This window comes from Falco punctatus (assembly GCF_963210335.1).
Source record: "Falco punctatus genome assembly, chromosome: 5".
In the NCBI taxonomy this organism is placed as follows: domain Eukaryota; kingdom Metazoa; phylum Chordata; class Aves; order Falconiformes; family Falconidae; genus Falco; species Falco punctatus.
This window is the reverse complement of record NC_137584.1, coordinates 82,878,207-82,900,325: the sequence shown is the minus strand read 5'-3', so window position 1 is coordinate 82,900,325 and position 22,119 is coordinate 82,878,207. Positions and strand designations below refer to the sequence as shown.

Here is a 22,119-nt window from a genome sequence, read left to right as displayed (position 1 = left end):
TTTAATTCTTACCCTAACCTAAACTGTATTAGGAACCATTAATTTTTGAAAGTGCACTGAATGGCAAAGAGGCAGGAGAAATAAGATTGAGGTTTAAAAAAGGGCAAGCTAGCCTATTTCCTTCTGACTTAAAGATGGGAATATACAAGTAAATGATTCATTTGATTCTAGAGTGTGTAACTGAGTTAAACGAAAAATCTGACCCTGTAGGAGGGAGATGGGAGGGTAAGGAAGGTGAATGTCTATAAGCAAATACCGTGCACCGAGACGCTTACAAATCCTTACCCCAAATTCTATATGAACTCAATGTAATACTTGGAGTAGAAAGGAGGGGAAGACATACCTGGAAACAAATACACTGAAAGGTTTTTTAACATTGGACATCCTACTGTAACAATTGCATAAGAAGTTGTGCTTGGAAAGTTTTCCTGAATTCTGTCTTGAAATACATTGTCCATGTAATAATAGACATAGCTAGTAAAAAGTCTTAAAACTTCAAGTTTATTTGAGAAGGAATCTCTGCTTTCTGGTGAAATGACAGAACTGAATGTCATACATCATTGATCTAAATTTTAGAGGTAAATCAGTATTTCCTGTATTGCGTCTTACAAAAAATTGAATTTTCTACTACCAGATGGATGATGCTTACTTGGGATTCTAGAATACAGCAGACAAGTTCCTCTTCTCTAATTTACAGTTTACACTAATTCATAGAGATTACTGTAAACATGAACGGTCCTTGATGTTGCTCAGGTGTGTAGAACAGGGTTATTTTTGGATGTGTAATCTGAACTACATGAATTTGTGACTAATTTATAAGGTAACTTTATATGCTTTCTCTTGCAGGGTAATTAGAGACTTATTTCTGAGTTGTAATGGAGTGAATCAAATGACTGAGTTAAATTACTTAGATGCTTTAAGAAGCCATTCTTTAAAAGTGTTAGAGACTCTGATACTCTGCCTTGGTGATCAGCAGAAAGACCAAGCAATGCCAGAACTGGAAGGCCTGAACAGTGAACCAAAGGAGTCTACGTCTGACTTGCCTGCTTCTCTTTGTAGCCAGCATGCTGTTTCAGAAGTTCCTCAAAGCCTGAGCAAGTTTTATGCTGGCTTGAAAGAGGCTTACCCAAAAAAGAAAAAGTTTGTGTGCCAAGACATACATGTCAACACAATAAACCTATTCCTCTGTGTTGCTTTTTTATGTGTAAGTAAAGAAGCAGATGGTGATCTGGATTCAGCTAATGACTCTGAAGATACATCAGGATATGACAGCACAGCCAGTGAGCCATTAGGCCACAAATTGCCCTATCTGTCACTGGAGAGCCTTACTTTGCCCTCTCTGGAACATATTCACAGGGCTGCAGATATCTGGTCCATGTGTCGTTGCATCTATTTGTATAGTTCAGTTTTCCAGAGACAGTTCCATAGACTAGGAGGCTTTGAAGCATGCCACAGATTACTAATTCTGATAATTCAGAAACTTGCAAAAAATAAGGAAAAGGAGCCAGAAAAGAGGGAAAGAGTATTGAGTGAAAGCAGAAGTTCGTATGGGAGTCCTCGTGGTGAGCTTCTCAACAAGGATGATGAGACTCTTCAGTTGGCTAAAAGAAGGGAGGTGCCACAATTGGAGCTTGATAGTGCTGACAGTCTTGCTGGTGCAGAACAGCTGGTGCCTGAATGTGTCTCCTGTGACAGCACTTTGGGTAGGGAACATGCTTCAGTTACTTTGGTTGCCAGTCTTGAAGGGCTAAAGGCTGCTGTAGGAGAAGAGACTGAGTGGGCACTTCAAGGTATCAGACTCCTAGAAGCTCTGCTGACCATCTGTCTACACAGTGCAAGCACCATGCAGCAGAAGATGGAAGTGGAGATGTTTCATCAGGTACTGCGCAACTTCCCTTAGCTTACTTTACTCATATTTGTTACATACAGTATTATTTTAACAGTAATTTAGTCAAAAGTAGTTCTTTTAGGCATGAAAAATAAGCTTGTGCTCTTATGGTACCATATTTTTTGTGAAGTACTGAAAGCGTACAGTTAAAGGATGTGCTCGGTAGCCAGAGGGTAGCGGTCAGCAGGCACGAAAGAATCGGTGCGGCTGGATGAACAAACTGGCAGTTGCTATTTCTGGGGAGGCATTTTCCCATGTGTCAACTTGTCACTTTTTGTGTTTGGTAAGATGCTGGTAAAAATACTGTATCCCTCTGCTTGTTCTCAAGGTGATCTTTCTCTGCTCTTTTGGGTTGGATCCCTGTTCATGCTAATTCCCTACTTCTTGGGGGCTGGGAGAGAGCCTGCCAGAGCAGCAGATCAATCCAGGCCAGATGAGATTTTATTTTTTTTCCATGTTTACTTTTTTGAATTGTATTTCTGGTTTATTTTTGATATATTTCTTATGGTTTGGGCCAGCACTGACAATATGGCTAAGGGTTGAACTCAACATCAAATGCTGTTTTCTGAATTAGTGTATCTTGAATCCCAGGGAAGGCTGTGATCGTGGCAGATAAAGATTCTGTTTTTCTGCATAAAATTCCCCTAGCAGAGGAAAAGGATGGTTTCCTCTGACTACAAAAGCAGTAGTAGATGTTAACAACTATGAATTGCTGGCTGACAGTACCTGGTTTTGTGGTGTTTTTTTTTTTTTTTCTGGTCAGTTATGGCCTGCTTTTTCTGTTGTGTTTTTTCCCCTGTGTAGTCTGCTTGTCCAGCCTCACGTATTCCAGAGGGTTTCTGAGCTGGTAGGTTTTGAGCAATGGGAGAGTCTTTGGGTTTTTTGAAATAGTATTCAGTGGAGATTGTGTATAGCAGAGGAACACTGAAAGCTGCATAGGCAAGGTGTGAGTGCTAGACATAGTTACTTAAATACTGCATTTTTTATGATCGTTCTGAGTGGAGCGTGGTGCCTGAGAAAGAGGAATACTAGAGGGCACTGGTACTGAAAGGACACCTGCAAAAACTATTACTTAAACCTTAAAGGTGAAGTAATTCAATGTTCCACAAAAAGCTGTTAATTTAACGAAGACACCTTCACTGTGCTTTAATGTTTTAATTGCTTTCTTGACTTTTATTTGACAGTTTGTTACAAAAGCAGGAAGTATTAGGTACAGGAGAGAACTGGAAATTGGGGTTCTGTCTGGGCCACTTGCTATTTTTGTGAACTTGGACATGTTACCCTCTGTCTTGTTAACTCCTAATGTCGTGGTGTGGTTTGGATGCACTGTGTTCTTGAACCTGTTTCAGAAATGTTTGTTTTTGAAACAGTGCTTTCGCTTGGAATGCTTGAGAAACAGCATGTTGCCAGATTTTTTAGTGTGCAGATTGCTTAACCAACTAAATCTCTTGTCATGACAAACACAATAAATCTTTCTTACTGCAAGAAACTGGATGAAATGTGATGGCTTTAGTTGAGAAGTCAGATTAGTGTAGTTGGAAGAGGAAGTTCTTAAATGAAAGTACTAGACCATTTCTGTTAGCCAAAGCAGAACAACATGAATCAAAATGTTTGTCTTCCCCAAACCACAGAACACCTGCGTGGATGATATCTTACTTCAAATAAGAGAGCAACTTGCTCAATCAAAAGTGATAGAAACTGACTTGGCAAAGCCTTTGTTTGATTCACTGCTTCGTGTTGCGTTGGGCACTTTTTCTGCTGATCTGGATCATTCTGAAGAAAAAACTGAAAAGGTATGAAACACCAACACAGTAGTCTAATTCTGAATACAGCAAGGTGTCCTCAGTCAGGTTTATGTTGTTTGGTTGCTCTGGCAGTTGCAGATTAATTCTCTGATTCTCCTATCTAAGAATGTAAGTTTAATGCTGGTTGCTGATACAGTCCTCACATCTACTGCTCAGAGATCAGTCATATCCCAGAAAGGAGCAAGCTGTGTTATGCTTCATGGACATACCTGAGACTTAATGTTCTCTTCACTCTTTCATCCCACAGCACTGTGACAAATTCTTAAAGGGAGAGCTTCAAACAGGGATGTTGACTGACCTTAGTGGCTGCACATATCCTGGTTTTTGAGCAAAAGTCAAGGTGCATGTTTATAGTGATAGTGATTTTTGGAAACAGTTATTCTTAATGCATTGGCCACCTGCTTATCAGAGCTTTGGTCAGGTAGTTGGTAAGAACAATCCATCTTTGCCAAATCATTTTTTTTTCTGTAAGAATGAAGTGTTCTTAAAAAATATATCAAGTGTTTTTGAAAGCATGTGATTAATCTGTTCCTTTTACCATTGGGCTCGGAGAAAACAGGCATCTGGAAATTTCTAAATTAGTTGCTTTTCTGACTAAAGATGGTAAACTTGCCTGATGTCTTATACAGATCCACTATGCCGAAAAGGAGCCTGTGTCACAACCTGGAGATATTTCTGAAGAAACTGAAGAATCACAGTGCTGTAGCCTTAAACTTTTTGCTGAAGAGGAAGGATATGAAGCAGATAGTGAAAGTAACCCTGATGATAGTGAAACCAAGAATGAAGGTAAGTGTGAACTTTCTGAATATACAAAGCAGTCTTTATGACCTAGCAAAGCTTGTTCACTTGAGAAGGACAAAAGGAAGGTGAGCATCAAAGACCTTTAACAGGTGGAAGCAGTTTAAGTTTTTTATTTCTAGTAGTGTGCAGTTACAGATGGAGAGATGATGCATATTCTTATTGAGTGTTACAGGAACTGTTTTGTCTTGGTTGTATTGATTTATGTGACTTTTGCTCTAAAGTCATGTTGTTCAAATATATTACTGTGGTCTAGAAGCAACTTTCTCCAGAGATGCTTGTCAGTAGTTTGGAAATCAATGCTTGATTTTTTAAAATTTAATATTGTAACTGGTAAAAATGAAGTCATCTAATTACATCATAGAATACCAGGTTGGAAGGGACCTCAAGGATCATCTGGTCCAACCTTTCGTGGTAGAAGCACGGTCTAGACCAGATGGCCCAGCACCCTGTCCAACTGAAGCTGGAAAGTGTCCAGTGTTGGGGATTCCACCACTTCCCTGGGGAGATTAATTCCGATGGCCAGTTGCTCTCATAGGGAAAAATTTTCCTCTTGTGTCCAATTGGAATCTCCCCAGGAGTAACTTGTACCCATTACCCCTGTCTTCTCTATGGGACTCCTTGTAAAAAGGGAGTCTTCCACCTTTGTAGCCACCCTTTAAACACTGGAACACGGGGATAAGGGCTCCCCTGAGCCGCCTTTTCTCAAGGCTGAACGAACCCCGTTCTCTCAGCCTTTCCTCTCACGGCAGGCTTCCCAGGCCTTTGGCCATCTTTGTGGCTCTTCTCTGGACTCGGTGCAGCCTGTCCACATCTGTTTTGTATAGCGGGGACCAAAACTGAACACAGTATTCCAGGTGTGGCTGACGAGTGCCGAGTAGAGTGGGATAATGGCTTCTTTCTCTCTGCTGGTGATGCCCTTGGTGCTGCAGCCCAGCGTCCTGACGGCTTGCTTTGCCGCAGCAGCGCACTGTTTGCTCACATTGAGCTTGCTGTCCACCAGGACCCCCAGGTCCCTGCCCACAGAGCTGCTCCCCAGACAGGTGGATCCCAGGCTGTGCTGCGCTCCTGGATTATGTTTTCCCAGGTGCAGGACCTTACTTGCCTTTAGTGGACTTCATAAGGTTCTTGTTAACATGTCTTCCTGAAGGGTAGCTCTCCCTTCTGAAGCATCCACTTCCCCACTCAGTTTATCATTGGCAAACTTGATCAGGGTACACATGATCCCATTATCCAGGTCAGTTATGAAGATACTAAACAGTGTTGGGCCCAATACTGATCCCTGGGGGACCCCACTTGTGTCAGGTTGCAGTTTGAAACGGAGCTATTTACCACCCTCTTGGTGCAGCCTGTCAGCCAGCTCCCCACCCACTGCATGGACCACTTGTCTGGACCATAACACATCAGTTTCTCTAGGAGGAGGCTGTGGGAAACCATATCAAAAGCCTTGGAGAAATCCAGGTAGACCATGTCCACTGCTTGCCCCTTATCAACTGAGCAGGCTAGTTTGCCGTTGAAGGTGATGAGCTTTGCCAAGCACTATTTGCCCTTGGTGTATCTGCGCTGCCTTTTCCTAATCACATGCTTTATTTGGCTTGTGATAGCTTCCTGATGATAGAATATATCTTTTATATTCATTCAGTGACTGATGTGCACATCTCTTGCTGTATTCTGTGTAAGGAATTCTGAATGCTAATTTGCTTTAATGTTTTTCTTTGTGCTGAACATCTGGATGCTTATGTTCTTGTATGAGGTCAGCCTGAGCAGTAACGGCCTTTGATACAACTGCATTCAACTGTTGCTGTTTACCAGTGTAACTAGGCTTTATCAACAGATACACAACATTCAAAAACCATTTCTGGATTAAAAGCTTAGCCTGTAATATTTCCATGAAACATTTGCATGAAACTTACCTCTATACCAAGTAACTTAAGTAACATGTGTTAGAGTCTCTCAAAGATGTTAGTGGAGAGGCTTAAATGTGGGGATTTCTTGCTTTTTTTGGTTATCGTGCAGGTATTCTGCCATGTGTGTTTTCTGACTTAACTAAATAACTGCTTCCCCTGACATTTTAACAGAAAATCATTAATTTTAACCTCCTTTCTTGGCAGGCTTGGTGTTCTGTATAGATGCTTGAGGTTCTATTACATCTATTTTATTGTCATGTTTCATGAATTGCATATTTCAACATTACTGTGTGTGTCCAGTTCCCAGGAAATGAAGGCGCATAGTTTAAGAACATGTAATTGGAGAAACTGCATCCTTGCCCTTCTGTATTAGCAGGAAAATATGAAGCAGAATAGAAGATGATACTAACTTCTGAAGACTATTTTTGTTTTGTACCTATGAGAAGGTTGGAGAAAGCATGTGCTTGAGTGTTCTGCTTAAATCATGCAAACTGTATTCAGCTAAGTAAGCTTCAGTAAGACAAGTATTTTCTTTCAGGAGCAGACACAAAGGCAGAACCAGGATGTTCTGGTCCTTCAGGTTATTTTAATGACCTATCTGAAAACATCAATCAAGGAGAATTAATGTATCCTGAAATCTGCATGTTAGAATTAAACTTGCTTTCAGCTGGTAATGCAAGTTTAGATGTGCTTGCTCATGTATTCCAAAGCTGCTTGAAAATCATCAGCCAGAAGGAGAGAAATGCCACTGTACTTATAGAACAGGTAAAGATGTTATTAAACAAAGGCAACAGCTTACAGTTGTATATCTTTCTTCATTTTTATAGTACCACTATACCTAAGAGTGACCTCAGAAGTGTTCTTGCTTGTTATAACATTTGTAACACCTGAAGCAATGTAAATGAATGATGTTGTCAGCTGTGTTGCATTTAAGTTAACAGAAACTATAGTTACTGAAAGATATTTGACCTACAAAGCTTTTGAGTTTCACAGTTGCCTTATCTTATCAAGAATGTTCAATCACAAGAGCCATAGATACAGATTTAATGACTGTCAGGCTGTTTAAAAAAAAAAAAGAAATATCTTCTTGTATAAGTATGTATGTGAAGATTCTACATTTTTGTGTACTTAATATGGGGTTTGAGAAGCTCTGTGATGTATCTCAAATATTTCATACTTCTATTCTCCGTAAGTTTGTTAGAAATTAGTTATGCGTATGTTGATGTCCTCATGATCCTTTGGAATTTCTGATAATTAGTTTTTTTGCCTTTTAATAACTAAATTGAGTATGCCTCTTGTGAAAGAGGAAAGTAAGATTAAGTAATTTAAGCTTAAAGTGCTTTTTATATAATCAATTGACTAAGAAGCAAAGTTAGTGCTTTACAGCTTAAACCAAAAACAGGGAAGGCAATTTCAGTACTCCAATTCTTTGTGTGAATTATTAGCTTTAAATTGCTAGTATACATGTATTTGTCTTTTCTGAACATATTAAATAATTGCAAATAATCTCATTCTTCAGTATAGTTTAGAAAGAGAAATCTATCAAATTAATCAATTTAGAGAATTTGAGTTATCTTTAATTAGATTTTTCAATTACCTTGAAGATGTAAATTTAGCAAATATAAAAAAATTTCCATAAATTAAAGTAGCTGGAATTGACTTTAATTTGAAATCAATAGTAGACAAGAATTGAAAGAAATTCTTAGTTCTTGAGCTGGTATATATGTTGCAGATACCAATTTCCCCTATATTTTTTTAACAGGGAGCTGTTAAACATCTTTTGGGAGGATTTCTCAACATACTGACACAAACAGAATCTAGATTTCATGGTGAGTTCAAGGTCTAAGTAACTTAAATATTTTTTTATTAATTTATAGACACTCGGTTTTAGTTCACAATACAAATGCAAAATTGACAAAGCAATTTCATGGGCATATGTGAATTTATGCAGCTGCTGCTTTAACTTGTGACAAGTATCCAATGTGTAGATACAGGGTTATTTCTGAGCTAGTGGAAATCTGTTATTTAAACACATGCTGACAGATCTCAAAATAATACTTGAAATCACAAACACTAGGGAAATGGTGTTACAAACACTGTTTGGAAAAATAGCAGCTATCTTACTGATTGAATCAGACTGCATCACAGCACAAGCTTTATTTCAAATTTATTTGTCACACAAGTCTTAGTGATGTCTTGATTGAGTTTTACTTCTATTTTGAAAACAGGTAGCTAATCCAAGAACGTGGAAGCAAATTAAATGCTTGCTTTAAGGCAGCCTCACATAATGAGGTTGCCCCATAGCAGGAGATGATGTAAACCCATCCCAGGACTTTGATCCCTGGCTTTGTGGGGAGAGCCTTTGCAATGTAGATGCTAGGTTCCCAGACTTTCAGCCTCCATGTTGCAAACCTAGGGGTGAGGCTTGGTGTAGCCTTCTAGATGCGTTCCATGAAATTTTGAATGACCGTGTCAGGAACTGCTATTGGATCTCTCTAGGATTCATCTTGTAATTGTTACTGCTTCCTGAATGTGAAATGGTTTTGCACAACACTCTGAATTCCAAGTTAATCTTTCTTTGTAATAGTATGGAATATGAATTTTTAAAGCTTTCAAAAAATACTTTTCAAGAATTTTGTCTCCTTATTTTTAGCATGTCAGATGGTGCTGGTAGACCTGTTAGTTTCCTTGATGAGTTCACAGACATGTTCAGAAGAGCTAACTCTTCTTCTGAGGATATTTTTGGAGAAGACACCTTGTACGGTATGTATGGAGTAGCACATAGCAAAATTTAGAGACTTAATGAGAAAAATGAAGAAAAAAAATATCCTTTTCTGTCTAAAAGTTTTGGGGAGAGAGGAGACTAACAGTAATGTTCTAATGCATAAGAGCAAATAATTTTTTTTTGTTGGAAGAATTCATTACCAAAACATGAAAAAGAAATAGAAGATTAGAAAAGAGTTTTGAAGTGTGATAGTAGTCCTGGGAACTTTCTTCAGCACAAGAAAACGAAATTCCTCTTGAGGAGACTGACGTGGTTATAGATGGTGGAACTCTGTAATACTGTAAAATTTCAAGTAATTCCTTCAAAATTATAAAACATCTTGCTATTTCAGGAATGCTTTAGCAGCAGGAATTACCTTCAAAACTGTCTTGTGTTGGTTTGTGTAAGTCTGGAAACTACTGCTTGTGTGGGATATACTACTGAAATACCTATCTATTGGTTTGTGTGGGAGTCCGTAGAGAAAACAAGTGGAAAGAAATAAAAAATACTGCGGAGTCTGAAATAGTACCAAACCAAACAAGGAGACAAGTCAGTTTTTTGAAGGTAGCTTGCAGTAATTGGCTAAGTAACTAGAGAAACTTCCTGGCTTTAGGGCTGGGCTAGTTGGTGATTCTGCAGTAACAAAGTGATATCCTGTGTGTGCATGCTTAACCAGCCTGAAATGTGGTAAAAGCTGTGGTCTTTTGAGGTGTAAGTGAACTGTTAGCATGTAACAAATGTGAGATAGATTGTGCAATGACCACCTGCTGTGGTTCCGCTGATTCTTGTGCATGGTAACTTGAAGATTGGTCTGCCCTGACTAAGTCCCCAAAGCTGTGGGCCACAGTCTGTTGAAGTTACTGCTTGATGCTTTGTAGGCGTGTGTCAGTTTGGATGTGGAAGTCCACCTCTGGGGAAAACATGAATCCAAACTTAAATGAAGAGTTGGGGTTCTCTTTAGTTAAATGACACTTGACTACATGGTGTAAACAGTTTGATATTTTTTCCCTCATTTGTTTGGTTTATTTCTTCTAGGAGATACTACTCAAGGGTGTATTGAAGATTATAGAATCTAATATTTATATGAACCCATTACAGTACCTTGCCTTCCCTTTGCTACATGGCACAAATTTCACTAGTTATTCTTCGCAGAAACCTGCTGGCACTTCCAACAGCAAAACTGCTGGACTGTTAAAAAGAGTGAAACTTTCACAGAGTAAGAAAGAGGCAGATGGTGAAAACTTGAGTCATCAGCTGCTTTCTTCTTGGCATGTAGCCCCAATTCACTTGCCTTTAGTTGGACAAAACTGTTGGCCACACATGTCTGAAGGCTTCAGTGTGTCTCTGTGGTTTCATCTGGAGTGTGCTCATGAAACAGAAAATTCAGCGGAAAAGGGGAAAAAAGTCAAGAGAAGAAGCAGACTGGTAGCTGTAAGAGAGAACAGCTTTGACAGCACAGGTGAGGATATGGTACTGCCTGATTCTATTGAGGTGGCACTGAAGGATTCTGGTTACAAGTATTACTAATCAATATTCCATATACAGAAGGTTGGATTTTTTTCTTAAGATGGATATTAAACAGCAGTGGTAACGTTTCTGATTTTTCTTTGAGTACTGTATCATATTTAAATATAAAACATTCCCCGCTTTGGTCCTTAAGCTAGATTAATACCTGTTTCCTTAAAAATGTCGTATTCTCATCGAATTTGTAACTTCAGGAAGATGTCTTTCTGCTACTTCATGTTATAATGAAGAAAATATTAAATGCTGCAGCTGAAAGGTCATAGGAAAAGACTGATCTCAAGTTTATTTGGTCTTACGTATTGATGAAGCAAGTAGCTTTTGTGTTCTTTAATACAGAGCTAGTGCATCTTTGTGATTTAAGATTTAAATATTGGAGCTTCTACCTAAAAGGTGCTCTGAATGCACCAAGTCAGAGCCTGAGGCTGACTCTAGAAATCCTCTAACTTTCCTTGTGTGTGCCGTTGTAAATGTCAATAGCTGTACAGCATTTCTCTGTTTATGCTCTTGGAGAGACTCTCCTGCTCTCAAGCATTTTTGAGCAGAATCTTCTGGATTATAATCTGTTAGAAGAAAAATTCCATATTTAAAATGCCTCAATCTCAACACTTTAAATACCTTTCATGGTATACTTTTCTTTTTTTTATTGTATTTGAATAAAAGGAGGGAAAACCCAACCCTGAATCTTGGAACTCACTAGAGCTGCTTTTGTTAAGTCTGTGCTTTTGCTTTGTAAAGTAAAAATATTGAATGCAATATACACTTAAAGGGTAGTATGATTTGTGAGGAAAAATCTAAAAATTTCTTGGTGCACACTAATGCTGCCAGTTCAGCATAAGAATATAATATGATATGGCATGTCAAAGGCATAATTGAATGAGGGTGTATTCATGCTTAATGAACGTACATGGTTACAAAAAAACCCACGTGAAGTCCTGAGTTAATATCAAGCTCCTGTGTTTAGGTTTATAAGGGACCTAGGTCTCTGAAGATAGTTGTGCATATTGGTCAGCTCACCTTGAGGAAAAAAACCCAACCAACAAAAAAAAACAACCAACCCACAGCCAAAAACCCCCCAACCACATATACAAAAAAAAAAATCTGCAGTACTGGAACTATTTCCTTTCACATTTGGTAACTCGTAGGAAAGTTCTTGTTGTGTTGTATTATAATTGTGTATAAATATGTTTATAATTCTAGAAGAAACAAAGACTGCAGGAACGGAATACTTAAGCCTAGGAGATAAACTTGTTGAAGATGGCTGTATTCATATAATTTCACTGGGTTCCAAGGCATTGATGATACAAGTCTGGGCAGACTTGAACACTGGAGCATTCATATTTCGGTATGGTATAGTAGTGCAAAAGTGGTCTTGTGAACATATGTATTGTTACTTTCAGTAGCATCTTGCGGAGAATACTGGTGAAGAATAGAGAACTAATTTCTGTAGTAGAATTGTCTTTGCACACTGTTGGCAGCATCAAGTTTATTGCATACAGATCTACAGGTTTACTTGCTTAGTATTAGTCTCTAGTTTTGTTTTGTGTAGTCATCTATGAATAATTGCCCAAAGCAAGATCAGTCGTGAATTGCTACCTCGCACCGCATTATATTTATATTTAAGTATTAATGGAATGACACAGTAAATATGTGAAGCAAAAGCTTTTGTAGCTGTAATTTTTCACACTTTGGGTGTGAAAATTGCTGCTGTTAAATACTTACTAGACAATCTTAGTTTTAATTTTCTGAACACATTTTAGCCCTAATCTAGTTCTCATAGGTAATATCCTTAAAATAGATTTAAAGCTGCAGTTTTACACTCTTTCAGTTTTCAAAGCACCTGCATTTTTTCAATAAACTGAATTTAACGTATCTGTAAAATCGAGATAATAACATTATCTTAAGTGTAAGCAGATTAATGCAAACAAGTTAAATAACTTAAGTTGAAACCTTAATGTGAGGATTTTCTTCCCTAGCTTATGTTGAGCACTCTAAATATAGCATTGTGATCCAAAAAAAAAAAAAAAAAAATTTCGGTGAAAGTTAAGGAATGCAATTGCGAAGTAACAGGCCAAAAAATGGCAGATTTGGGACTTAAAATGCGAATTCAAAACCACACACACACTTTTTCTTTCTTTTCTGTTGTTTTCATAGTATGTGCATGGATCCAAATGATGAGATGAAAGCTGGTCTGCTGGCACAGGCTGAATCTCCAGAGAATGTTTTCCTTGTGGGCAGGTGGCAACACTTGGCAATAACCTATCTGCAGCAGCCAGAAGGCAAAAAAAATATCCATGGGAAGCTGTCACTATGGGTTTCTGGTCAGAGGTAAAGTATACATTAATTGTACCTGGGTGTTTGTAATATTAAAAAGATGTTCTCTGATAGGAAAACATTGCACTATTTTGACACAAGCTGAAGTTATAGTTGAGTAGCCTTCTGGGAGTGGGAGAAGGAGTGTCTTATATTGCTAAGAATTCCCTAGAAATAGCCAGAACTGTCTTGATTGCTTTGAGAATTATCAGTTCATACCATGGACCAGTGCAGAGATCGGTGTTTTTCTTCATCATGACTATAAGTGAAAGGGGTAAGTACTACAAGACCTTGAGTAAGATCCAAAAAAAATAATCTCTGGCACGAAGTTAAAGTAGGCATAATGTTTCTGGTTAAGAATCTGAATTAAGGGGGTATAGTTCGGGTACTGGCAATGTTGTTGTTGAAAGCAGGAATGAAGAGATGGAGAGAAAGCAGTCATTTTGCTCCACTGAGAGAAACAGGGAAGGGAGAAGTTAAAAAATATTTCAGGCAAGATCTGAACTGGCAGTGGGAAGTACTGTTTCTTCAACTGAAAACTTAAGGTCCTTGCTCCTGAATGAGGTACCTGATACTAGGTTGGGCCTGTGCCTGCATGAAGTTACATCAAAAGGAATTTTTGAAATATCACAGTTTCTTTCTTTCTAAAGTCTGGCCTATGAAGGCTTCCTTTGTCCCAAATATGAAACAGGTGGTCAAAAAACTGTGTTGTAAAACAACCAGATGCATCACAAAAATTCTTCACTATTCCTCCAGGATTTGGTCACTAAACAGGCAATGTTATAAAGACAATCCTAAAACTAGCTAAGAAAAAAGCTGTTGCGCAGCTGTTGTTCCTGCAGTTACACCTGAAATTAAGTATAAAACTTGTTTCACTTTGGTCTTGAAACTACATGGAGTTAACTGTTTAAGCAACTTGATTTCTTCCTGCCCGTTGTTCAGCCTGTGCACGCTGATAAGCGATAAAGGCTCAATATGGAGATATTGTGGTATGTTTAGTTTCCCCTGTGTTCTGTGCATGTGCAGTTAATGAGGCCCCTCTGCATATAGCTAGCTGCTAACTTGCTGATAGTTAGGCTCTTCCAGGAAGCTTCAGATGATCTATACAGTCCAATTGGTCTGTTTGTGTAAATGTACATAAGGTTAATGAGATGTTTTCTGAAGGCATCAGGCTTATTGCCAGTGGCTGTGCAGCACGCTAGCTCGGACAGTGTTCCCTGGTATAGGCAAATCCTCAACATGGTATTTTCCAGCATGTGTGAACCACAGTTTTCATGATGTGCATTAGCGCATATTCAGAGGTCTCTGACTTCTAGGAATAGTAGAAATTCTTGAAAAATTGTGGTATTTTAGAAGTGTGTATAGTGTTATATATATAGTTTCTTCGAGAACAGAGAGGATGGAGAAATTTCAGGTGTAGGGAGATCTTGACCATATGGCAACTGTAGTTGGAACTCTGTTCTGTGCAATAGTTGAATACTTACATCATTATTTAACTGAGTTTTAAGGTGCCTAGAAATAGAGGATGGCTTTAGTAATTTAATATTGATAACAGCGTGGTTTCTCATCTTTTAAATATTACAATCTATTTTAAGCCTAAGCTGAATACCTTAGGTAGCAATTTTGATCACTTAATACTTACACTTGTTTCTTTATATGTATTTTTAGGAAATGTGAGATTAATTTAGATTATGCGCTTCCAAGGAAATCAAGTTTATCATCTGACAGTAATAAAACATTTTGTATGATTGGCCATTGTACATCATCTCAAGAAGAATTGCTTCGATTGTCGGGTAGATGGGATCTTGGGAATCTGCTTCTATTTAATGGTACATTTGTACGCTTTTTTCTTGAATAAATCTTCATTTCCTCTTCCCCCTTCAAGTTCAAAGGCTTAACTTGATATTTTTCAACATGCCAAGCTTTTACAGTAAAAGCAACAATACATTCTCTACCAGCATAATGTATCGGGGAGAAAGTATGCAAATTTTTCAGTATTGGGTACTTCTGCCACTGTTCTCTTGCTTTCTTTTTAGTGCTGTAATTGGCAATTCCAGTTACTTTGTTTCTTTAAATCTCTTTAAATAATGTCTTGGGGTAGGGGATGGAGGGGTGGTGGTACTTGCTTTGGTTTTTTGCTTTTTCTTAAAGCACACAATCTCTCCCAGCTGGAAAATTGATTTCACTTACCTGCTTCTAAACTACCAGTTTCAAATTACTTAAAACATAGTAAAAAGCAAACTCAAATGACCAAATACTGAGTTAAGCATGCTTATTTCTGAAACTGCTGAAGTTATTTTGGGGTTTTCTTAAATGTATAATCTCTTCCCTTTTTGGGAAGTTTTATGCAGGACTTCTGGGTGTTTGCTTAGTGCTGAAGGCTGGAACCTTGCTGGTCATCATCTGGCATTTCTTCAGGTGCAGTGACCCGGTCAGGGCTACTGAACAAGTGAAATCAGTTTGTCAGGGTGTGTGGTGTATGCAGGTGTTGTGTGTAGGTATAGCATATTTGTGCAGGCCATAGGAGAGATGCTTGTCATAAATGTGAGCTCCACCTGGTGAATCGACGTGGTCTGATTGCCATGTGCCTGCAGCCAGCAGAACTGATGTACCCAGAGACTGTTGGCTTTACTGCTGCACATACATCACAGACTTGGGTCCTTCTGAATGCTTCTTTAGAATTTGCATTCTCACAAACAGTTGACCTGCGACGTGCTGTCTGGAAAGGGGAGGAAGGTTCATTTCACCTTCTACTTCCTATATATTTTTATTTTTTCCTCCTTGTTAGTTGTAGTAAGCTTTTATTGTTGTTGCATCACTCTTGGTCACTTTACCCAACTCTCCATGATGATGTAGCATGTTGTTGCTATCTGTAATCTTGCTACGCTTGGAAAACTTTGCGGAGGCTTGGATAGATGTTGTTGCCTTTGCCACTGAATTGACCCGGCCTGCGATGTGTTAAAGTCACTGATCTACAGTAGCTAATAGCAAGTGCCAGCTTGTACTATTTTTCATTATCAGGGCCTACAAAAGCCACCTAGTGATAATCTTTGTAAAGTCTCTGATGCAATCCACTAGCCAATGTATGAATGTTGCTTTATTGTATTTTAAAAAGTGAACAGCTGCTTTTCTGGATTTTAGGTGCAAAGATTGGACCGGAGGAGGCATTTTACTTATACACATGTGGGCCAGACTTCACATCTGTAATGCCTTGTAAATATGGCAAAACATTGACTGATTGCTCTAAGTACATAAGTAAAGAGATTCTGCAATGTGAGCAAATGAAGGAGCTCTTCATGGCAAAAAAGGAAGTGGATGTTGGGCCTTTAATTGTAAGTTTCTGCTTAAAAGTTGTTCTTAATTTCTTAGAACTGATTAAGCAACTGGAAAAGTTTCCTGCTGCCTCCTGAAGTGCTTCACTTTCTCAGAGCAGGAAGGAGCAAATCCAGTTCTCATTAAAATCACTGCAGGGTTCTTCCCACTTACTTCAGCGGGAGCTGAACTCCATGTAGGGTGGCCATTGCATCTTGCTTTAGGTGGGATTCTGACAACTTCTAGATGTTCCAGCATCTATAATACTGTGTATTTAATCTATCAGATAAGCAGGCACTTCCAGATGCCCTAGGGTGAACACACAGCTCTTCTGTCCATTAACGTAAAGGTAGCTAAGGACGACTTAGTTAACCTTTTGACATTAAAACTGAGAAAGGTTTTAGCTGCCTTTAACAGGAAACAAAAGGCTTCATCCTAATTCTTTGAGGGTTTTGAGGGAGTAAGCTGGCTTCAGGTTTGGCTGAAAAGTCTTTTTCCTGCTGGCAGGTCTTAGCTCTTATCTTTCCTGACTGTAATAGCCATGCCAGATGCAGGTGTCACCATAGTTACACTAGAAAAAAATAAAATGGAGCTTTATCATCAGTGGAGCCTGCTATATTTGGGGAATTGTCTTCATGCACTGGTAATTTCTGCTGTATGAGTCGTTTCCACTAGGGGAATTTTTGTGATCTTGTTCTACAGTAGCGCTGTAGGCAAAAGGTCATTCTGTCTGGATGTGATCCTTGTAAACAGCAGTACTAAATTTTGAATAGGTTAGGAAGGAAGGACTGGAACAGTGAAAAGCCTAACAAATCAGTCATGCATCTTTCAAGCTTATTTTGCCTTACAAAACGCCAAATAAAAGAGAGAACAACTGTGTGCTCAAGTGACGAATTAATCTCTACACTTTTGCATAGAATGGAAGTGCCATAAATGTAATTATTTCTCTGTTTTAAATAACCTCCCAAATATAATAATTTCACATTTTCTGTGAAAATGAGTCTGTTAACTTCCACAAGAGCTTTAGGTTTGGTCTAAGTCTCTTCATCAGTAATGAAAGCTCTTCTATTGAGATCCTCTTATGGCAAAGCTGATTAAAGGATAGACGTAAAACAAAATTTGGAGAAATTCTGAAAAAAATAGCAGATAGCTTCCTATTTTAGACTTGCCACTTTAGAAGGAGAAACAATTTGGCCAGTACCTCTGTATGCTCATTTTCTTTCAACCTTGTAACTTTTATGCAAGATGGTTGCAATTCTTCTTCAGGTGGTAAGAGGGGTATGCTTGGTGGTATTTTTTAGTGTTTTCTTAACTTTCTGTGCTGTAGCTGTTGCATACATTTGCTAAAATTTAGGAATCCTCTTTTTTTAGTTTTAGTGCATATGCATCCACACAAAACTTAAGAGCATGCTCATGGTAAAGTAGAAACGGGCTGCCAGAGTTGCTGCTGCTTGCTGTTAAGTAGCTTTTGCGTGTGGCTTTTTGTTTTTTTGGGGGTGATGTGGTTTTGTATTAAACTTCTTTGGAAAAAAAAAAAAACCCAAACCCAACCCATCTTATAAGTTTATTTCTTTGATTTCAGGAGAGTCTTGCTGTTGTTTATACCACATGCTGCCCTGGTCAGTATACCATATATGAACCTGTTATTAGACTGAAAGGTCAAGTCAAAACTGTACCTTCTCAGAGACCTTTCAGTTCAAAAGAAGTTCAGAGCAATGTATTGGACTCTCATCACCTGAAAACACTTCAGCCTGTTGAATATAAAACTCTTCAGGGTATACTACATGAAATCGGAGGAACTGGTGCATTTGTATTCCTCTTTGCTAGGGTAAGAGGGCTGGAGGAGGGGGGGTCCATGTGTGCGTTCTCCCATATAAAATTTTCCTTGGATCTTGGGTAGCAAATCACGTATTCTAACTGCCTTGCTCTAGTCTGCGTGTGATTTCTTTTTTTCTTAAAGAAAATATGTAGAAAATACCTGTGGCTTAACACAGACTACACCATGCAGGTTGTCTTAAATTAGAAACTTAAAAATCTATTACCTAATGTTTTTTATAATATTGCTGGAATGTAAGATGTGGTGCTACATTCTCATTTAGAGATGGGGCTCTTAAATGTCAGGAGATTATTTTGGGGAGTGATGTAGAACTTACTATATTTTTGCTCTCTAATTTTTAAAGGCACTTAGTTGCCTGTCTTTAGCACTTTAAACACAGGATATTCACAATGCAGGTATGGATAAATGTAAAACTACACAGCACACAGAGCTTTCTTTATGGAATAAATAGTAGAGAGCTTTCTTGAGACAACCGTTCACCCATGTTCAAAAGCTTATCCTAAGAAAAACTGTAATTTCACAAAATATTAAGGTTGTCAGCTTTAACTTAGTTGCTACTTAGCCTCTCCATGTAAAGGTCACAGTTAACATTTGTGCTAGGAGTCTCTGAAGGACTAAATTTAATTCCAAATACTAATAGAGGCCTAAAACTTGCATGGTTTGTGTGCCTTTGGCAATGGTAGTGTTATGAAAGGTACGTGGAGGGCAACCAATGCACATGAGGCCAGAGGCAGTCAGGTGTTCAGATATTATGAACACATTATGAAGACATTGCCTGCTGTAATTTTAACATCGGTAGTGAAATCTAAGGAGAAGATCTTTATTCATGTTATTGTATTATGTAAATTTATGTGGAGTATGTGCTACATATCCTGCTGTAGATTGTGTCAGTAAAGCAAACAAATGATAGATCAGCTGTCAGATGATACAGGTATATGTGTGTATAACTAAATGCAGCAGAATTAACAAGTACACAGTAAGGAAACTATAAAAGGCAACCACATGAAATTCCATTTATGTGAGAGCTCCTTTTTGTATGTTTTTTGGTAAAAGTACTATTAGCTCTTTCTTGGGATTTAAGAACTGTAGGAAGCAGAGAGAAGAATGGTCCATGCTCTTCATCTACAAAATTGCTTGTCTCTTATGAACAAAACAAAACTTTAATGTTTGACACTTCCAGGTAGGGATAGTCTTAGATTTTCAGGAACATCAATTTAAATCTTTCCTTAAACATTTAGGAAACATAATTTTCCAGGGTGAACAGAGTTTATTCTTAGTGGCTTATGTATTTCATAACCTTGTGATTTTGTACTATGGCAAGAATAAATTGGTGCCTTCCACTTAAATTTTATTTAGAATGGACTTTTCTCCTTAAAAAGGGATTCTTGTAATGGGACTATTTTTCCTTAGCAGATCATAATTTACCACAGTAGGAATTACCACTGCAGAGAGAATATCTGCATGTAGATATAGGAAAAAATGAAGGTTATGGACATAACCTCAAAATCTTTAAAACAGATTTAAACCAGAAGCTATGATTTAAGTCTGCAACAAAGCATTTTTTCTAAATGTGTCTCATTTAAACTGTCTTATTAAATTTGCCTTTTCAGGTTGTAGAGATTAGCAGCTGTGAAGACACTCAAGCTTTAGCGCTACAACTTATACTATCTTTAACGAAGTACAATCAACAGAGGATACAGGAGATGGACAATTGTAATGGCTATTCTATGATTCATCGAGTGTTGATCAAACCCAAGTGCATTGTTGGATTTTGCATGCTGAAGGTAGCGCTCTGTAAACCTGATGCTTTGTTCAACATTAGCACAAATTTATAAACTTCTCTGTGATTTTAAAGCTGTTTGACGCTGTCTTCACAAAGGAAGAACAGCGATTTGGAGCAAGTTAGGGCTAGGAATGTTTTGCTTTGAACTAGAAACTCTTGATAGGTGCGGGGAGAAAAGTGTTGAAAGACCCTGATTTCAAGAGATGGGGGACAAACCACAACTTTTTCTGTGAGCAAAGATCTTCAAGTAAGCTGAGACGCATAAGCAATTAATAAAAACGTTTGAGCATGCTGGAAAATCTTTTCCAAAAAAATTGTGCATGGGTGTTATAAGAACGAAGCCTCTTAAATATCTCCAGTGGGGTTACTAAACTTGGTAACTGTTTTCAAAGCTGACCAGATAGATAGAAGCCTTCTCTTGGTAGTTTGATATATCTTTAAAGATTTTTTTGAAAAATTGGATAGGACTACTGCTGTGTGTTTATGACATTAAAATTTTTTTCCCCTCTTTAAGACTCTCCTTGAAGGATGCTGCAGTGATGAGATTCTCTGTATGAATGAAAATGGGCAATTCATGCTTGACGTGGATTCTACTGCAGTTATCCAAGATGTTCAGTTATTAGAAAAGCTGCTGCTTGACTGGAAGATATGGTCTAAAGCAAAGGTAATTACTTTCATTTTGGAAAGATGTGAAGTCTAAAGGTCAGTATTTTAAAAACAGAGAAAGTACTATGAGGTCAGAAATTAATTTCTCCAGTTAAATGTCAGTAATTACTAAAACTTTGTAAAATTAGTGCTCCTTATTTTTCTTTGAATAGCTGGGAGTAGCATCAAGCTCCCATTATCTGATGCAGGTAGCATGCGTGTATTGAATTCTGTAAACAAAGTGTACATAAACAGCTTGTCAGTTGAATGGATTAATTTTTTAGGGAAACTTGTTACGACTGAGGAAGCCCTGCTTCCCTCTGGAGTTGCTGTTGGAAATAACCATCCAGTGTTAATATAGTAAATAGCATGCAAAAACAGTTTTAGACAAATACTTTTTTTAGCTTCATTATTAAAAAGCACTTAATCTTCTGTGAGCATCACTTTTCTGATAGTTTCTAGTTCTGATCTGACCATTTGCAGATAAACTTAGTCTTTTTCTTAGGTGCAGAACTGTCTTGGTTATGTTCCTGAACAATTTTGTTTTCTTATTCTCAGTGTATAGATGGAGAAATACATTTCTGAAGCAGTGTTCCTGTTTTGTTTTTCCAGCAAGGTGTATGGGAAACGCTGTTAGCAGCTCTAGAAATCCTGATCAGAGCTAATCATCACCAACAGATGTTTAACATTAAACAGCTATTGAAAGCGCAAGTTGTGCATCACTTCCTGCTAACTTGTCAGGTTCTGCAGGTACCTTCCCTCTGAAATCCTACTTTGTGCTTGACAAATACTCAGGTTTACTTGGGGCAGGGGAGGGGGGGGGATGACTGAATGATACAGGAAAAAACTACTTAACTACTTCAGCAGACTGTTCTCCATGCTTCCAGACCTCTTTACAGCAACACCACCTGAGGAAGATGAAACTGATGCTACTGGGTGCTCTGTTTACTGCTGGGCAGAAGGGGCAAGAGATTTTAACCATCTAGTATTAGTTGAAAACGCAGGCGTGAGGTTGCTTGCACAATCCATGCATGAGTAGAGGCTGAAATGAACTGTTGTTATCCCAAATCTGAGTTCTTCCCTCAGTGTGTAAGAGCTGACCTACACAGAGCAGAGATGTATTGCATGTCTGCGCAGAGACGGGTGCTAGGTGGTAAATCCATAAAGCTAGCACAACTCTTAACACATGGTTAAACCCTTTATGCACTTTGAGCGCTTGTTTGCAATTACATTTAGTCACACTTAATTCTCACCGGTTCTTAAGAGCATCACCTTCATTCGAAGGTACAGTTCTCTCTTTTCACCCTACATGCTCTGTGGGGAGGGGGCTTTGTTAGTAGGGGGCTCTCTTTGCTCGAGGGTGAATCTTTTAGTATGCCAGTTAGTGTAGTTCACAATTAGTTCAGGTAATTTTCTGTTTGTCTCATGAACCATTTGCTTCTCCTTGAGCTTATCTTGTTGCCCCAGGTTGACAAATTTATGGTGTCTGTTTCTTCCCCCAAGGCCATGTTTCATTAACTGTAAGGATTAATAACATCCTCTGTTT

At 38.3% G+C, this 22,119-nt stretch overlaps 1 protein-coding gene across 2 annotated transcripts in view; it reads left to right on the top strand.

Annotated features, from left to right (window-relative positions):
- The window catches only part of LYST (lysosomal trafficking regulator), an 87,008-nt gene that overhangs the window by 26,313 nt on the left and 38,576 nt on the right, over nt 1–22,119 (top strand). For both annotated transcript variants that reach the window (XM_080388906.1, XM_080388907.1), the window contains 15 exons: nt 847–1,879; nt 3,520–3,681; nt 4,323–4,479; nt 6,937–7,163; nt 8,161–8,227; nt 9,052–9,161; nt 10,198–10,621; nt 11,884–12,028; nt 12,838–13,011; nt 14,665–14,825; nt 16,138–16,328; nt 17,891–18,136; nt 19,756–19,929; nt 20,443–20,592; nt 21,186–21,323. In XM_080388906.1, coding sequence (XP_080245032.1) covers nt 847–1,879; nt 3,520–3,681; nt 4,323–4,479; nt 6,937–7,163; nt 8,161–8,227; nt 9,052–9,161; nt 10,198–10,621; nt 11,884–12,028; nt 12,838–13,011; nt 14,665–14,825; nt 16,138–16,328; nt 17,891–18,136; nt 19,756–19,929; nt 20,443–20,592; nt 21,186–21,323 — 3,559 coding nt within the window. The remainder of the gene's footprint in view (nt 1–846; nt 1,880–3,519; nt 3,682–4,322; nt 4,480–6,936; nt 7,164–8,160; nt 8,228–9,051; nt 9,162–10,197; nt 10,622–11,883; nt 12,029–12,837; nt 13,012–14,664; nt 14,826–16,137; nt 16,329–17,890; nt 18,137–19,755; nt 19,930–20,442; nt 20,593–21,185; nt 21,324–22,119) is intronic.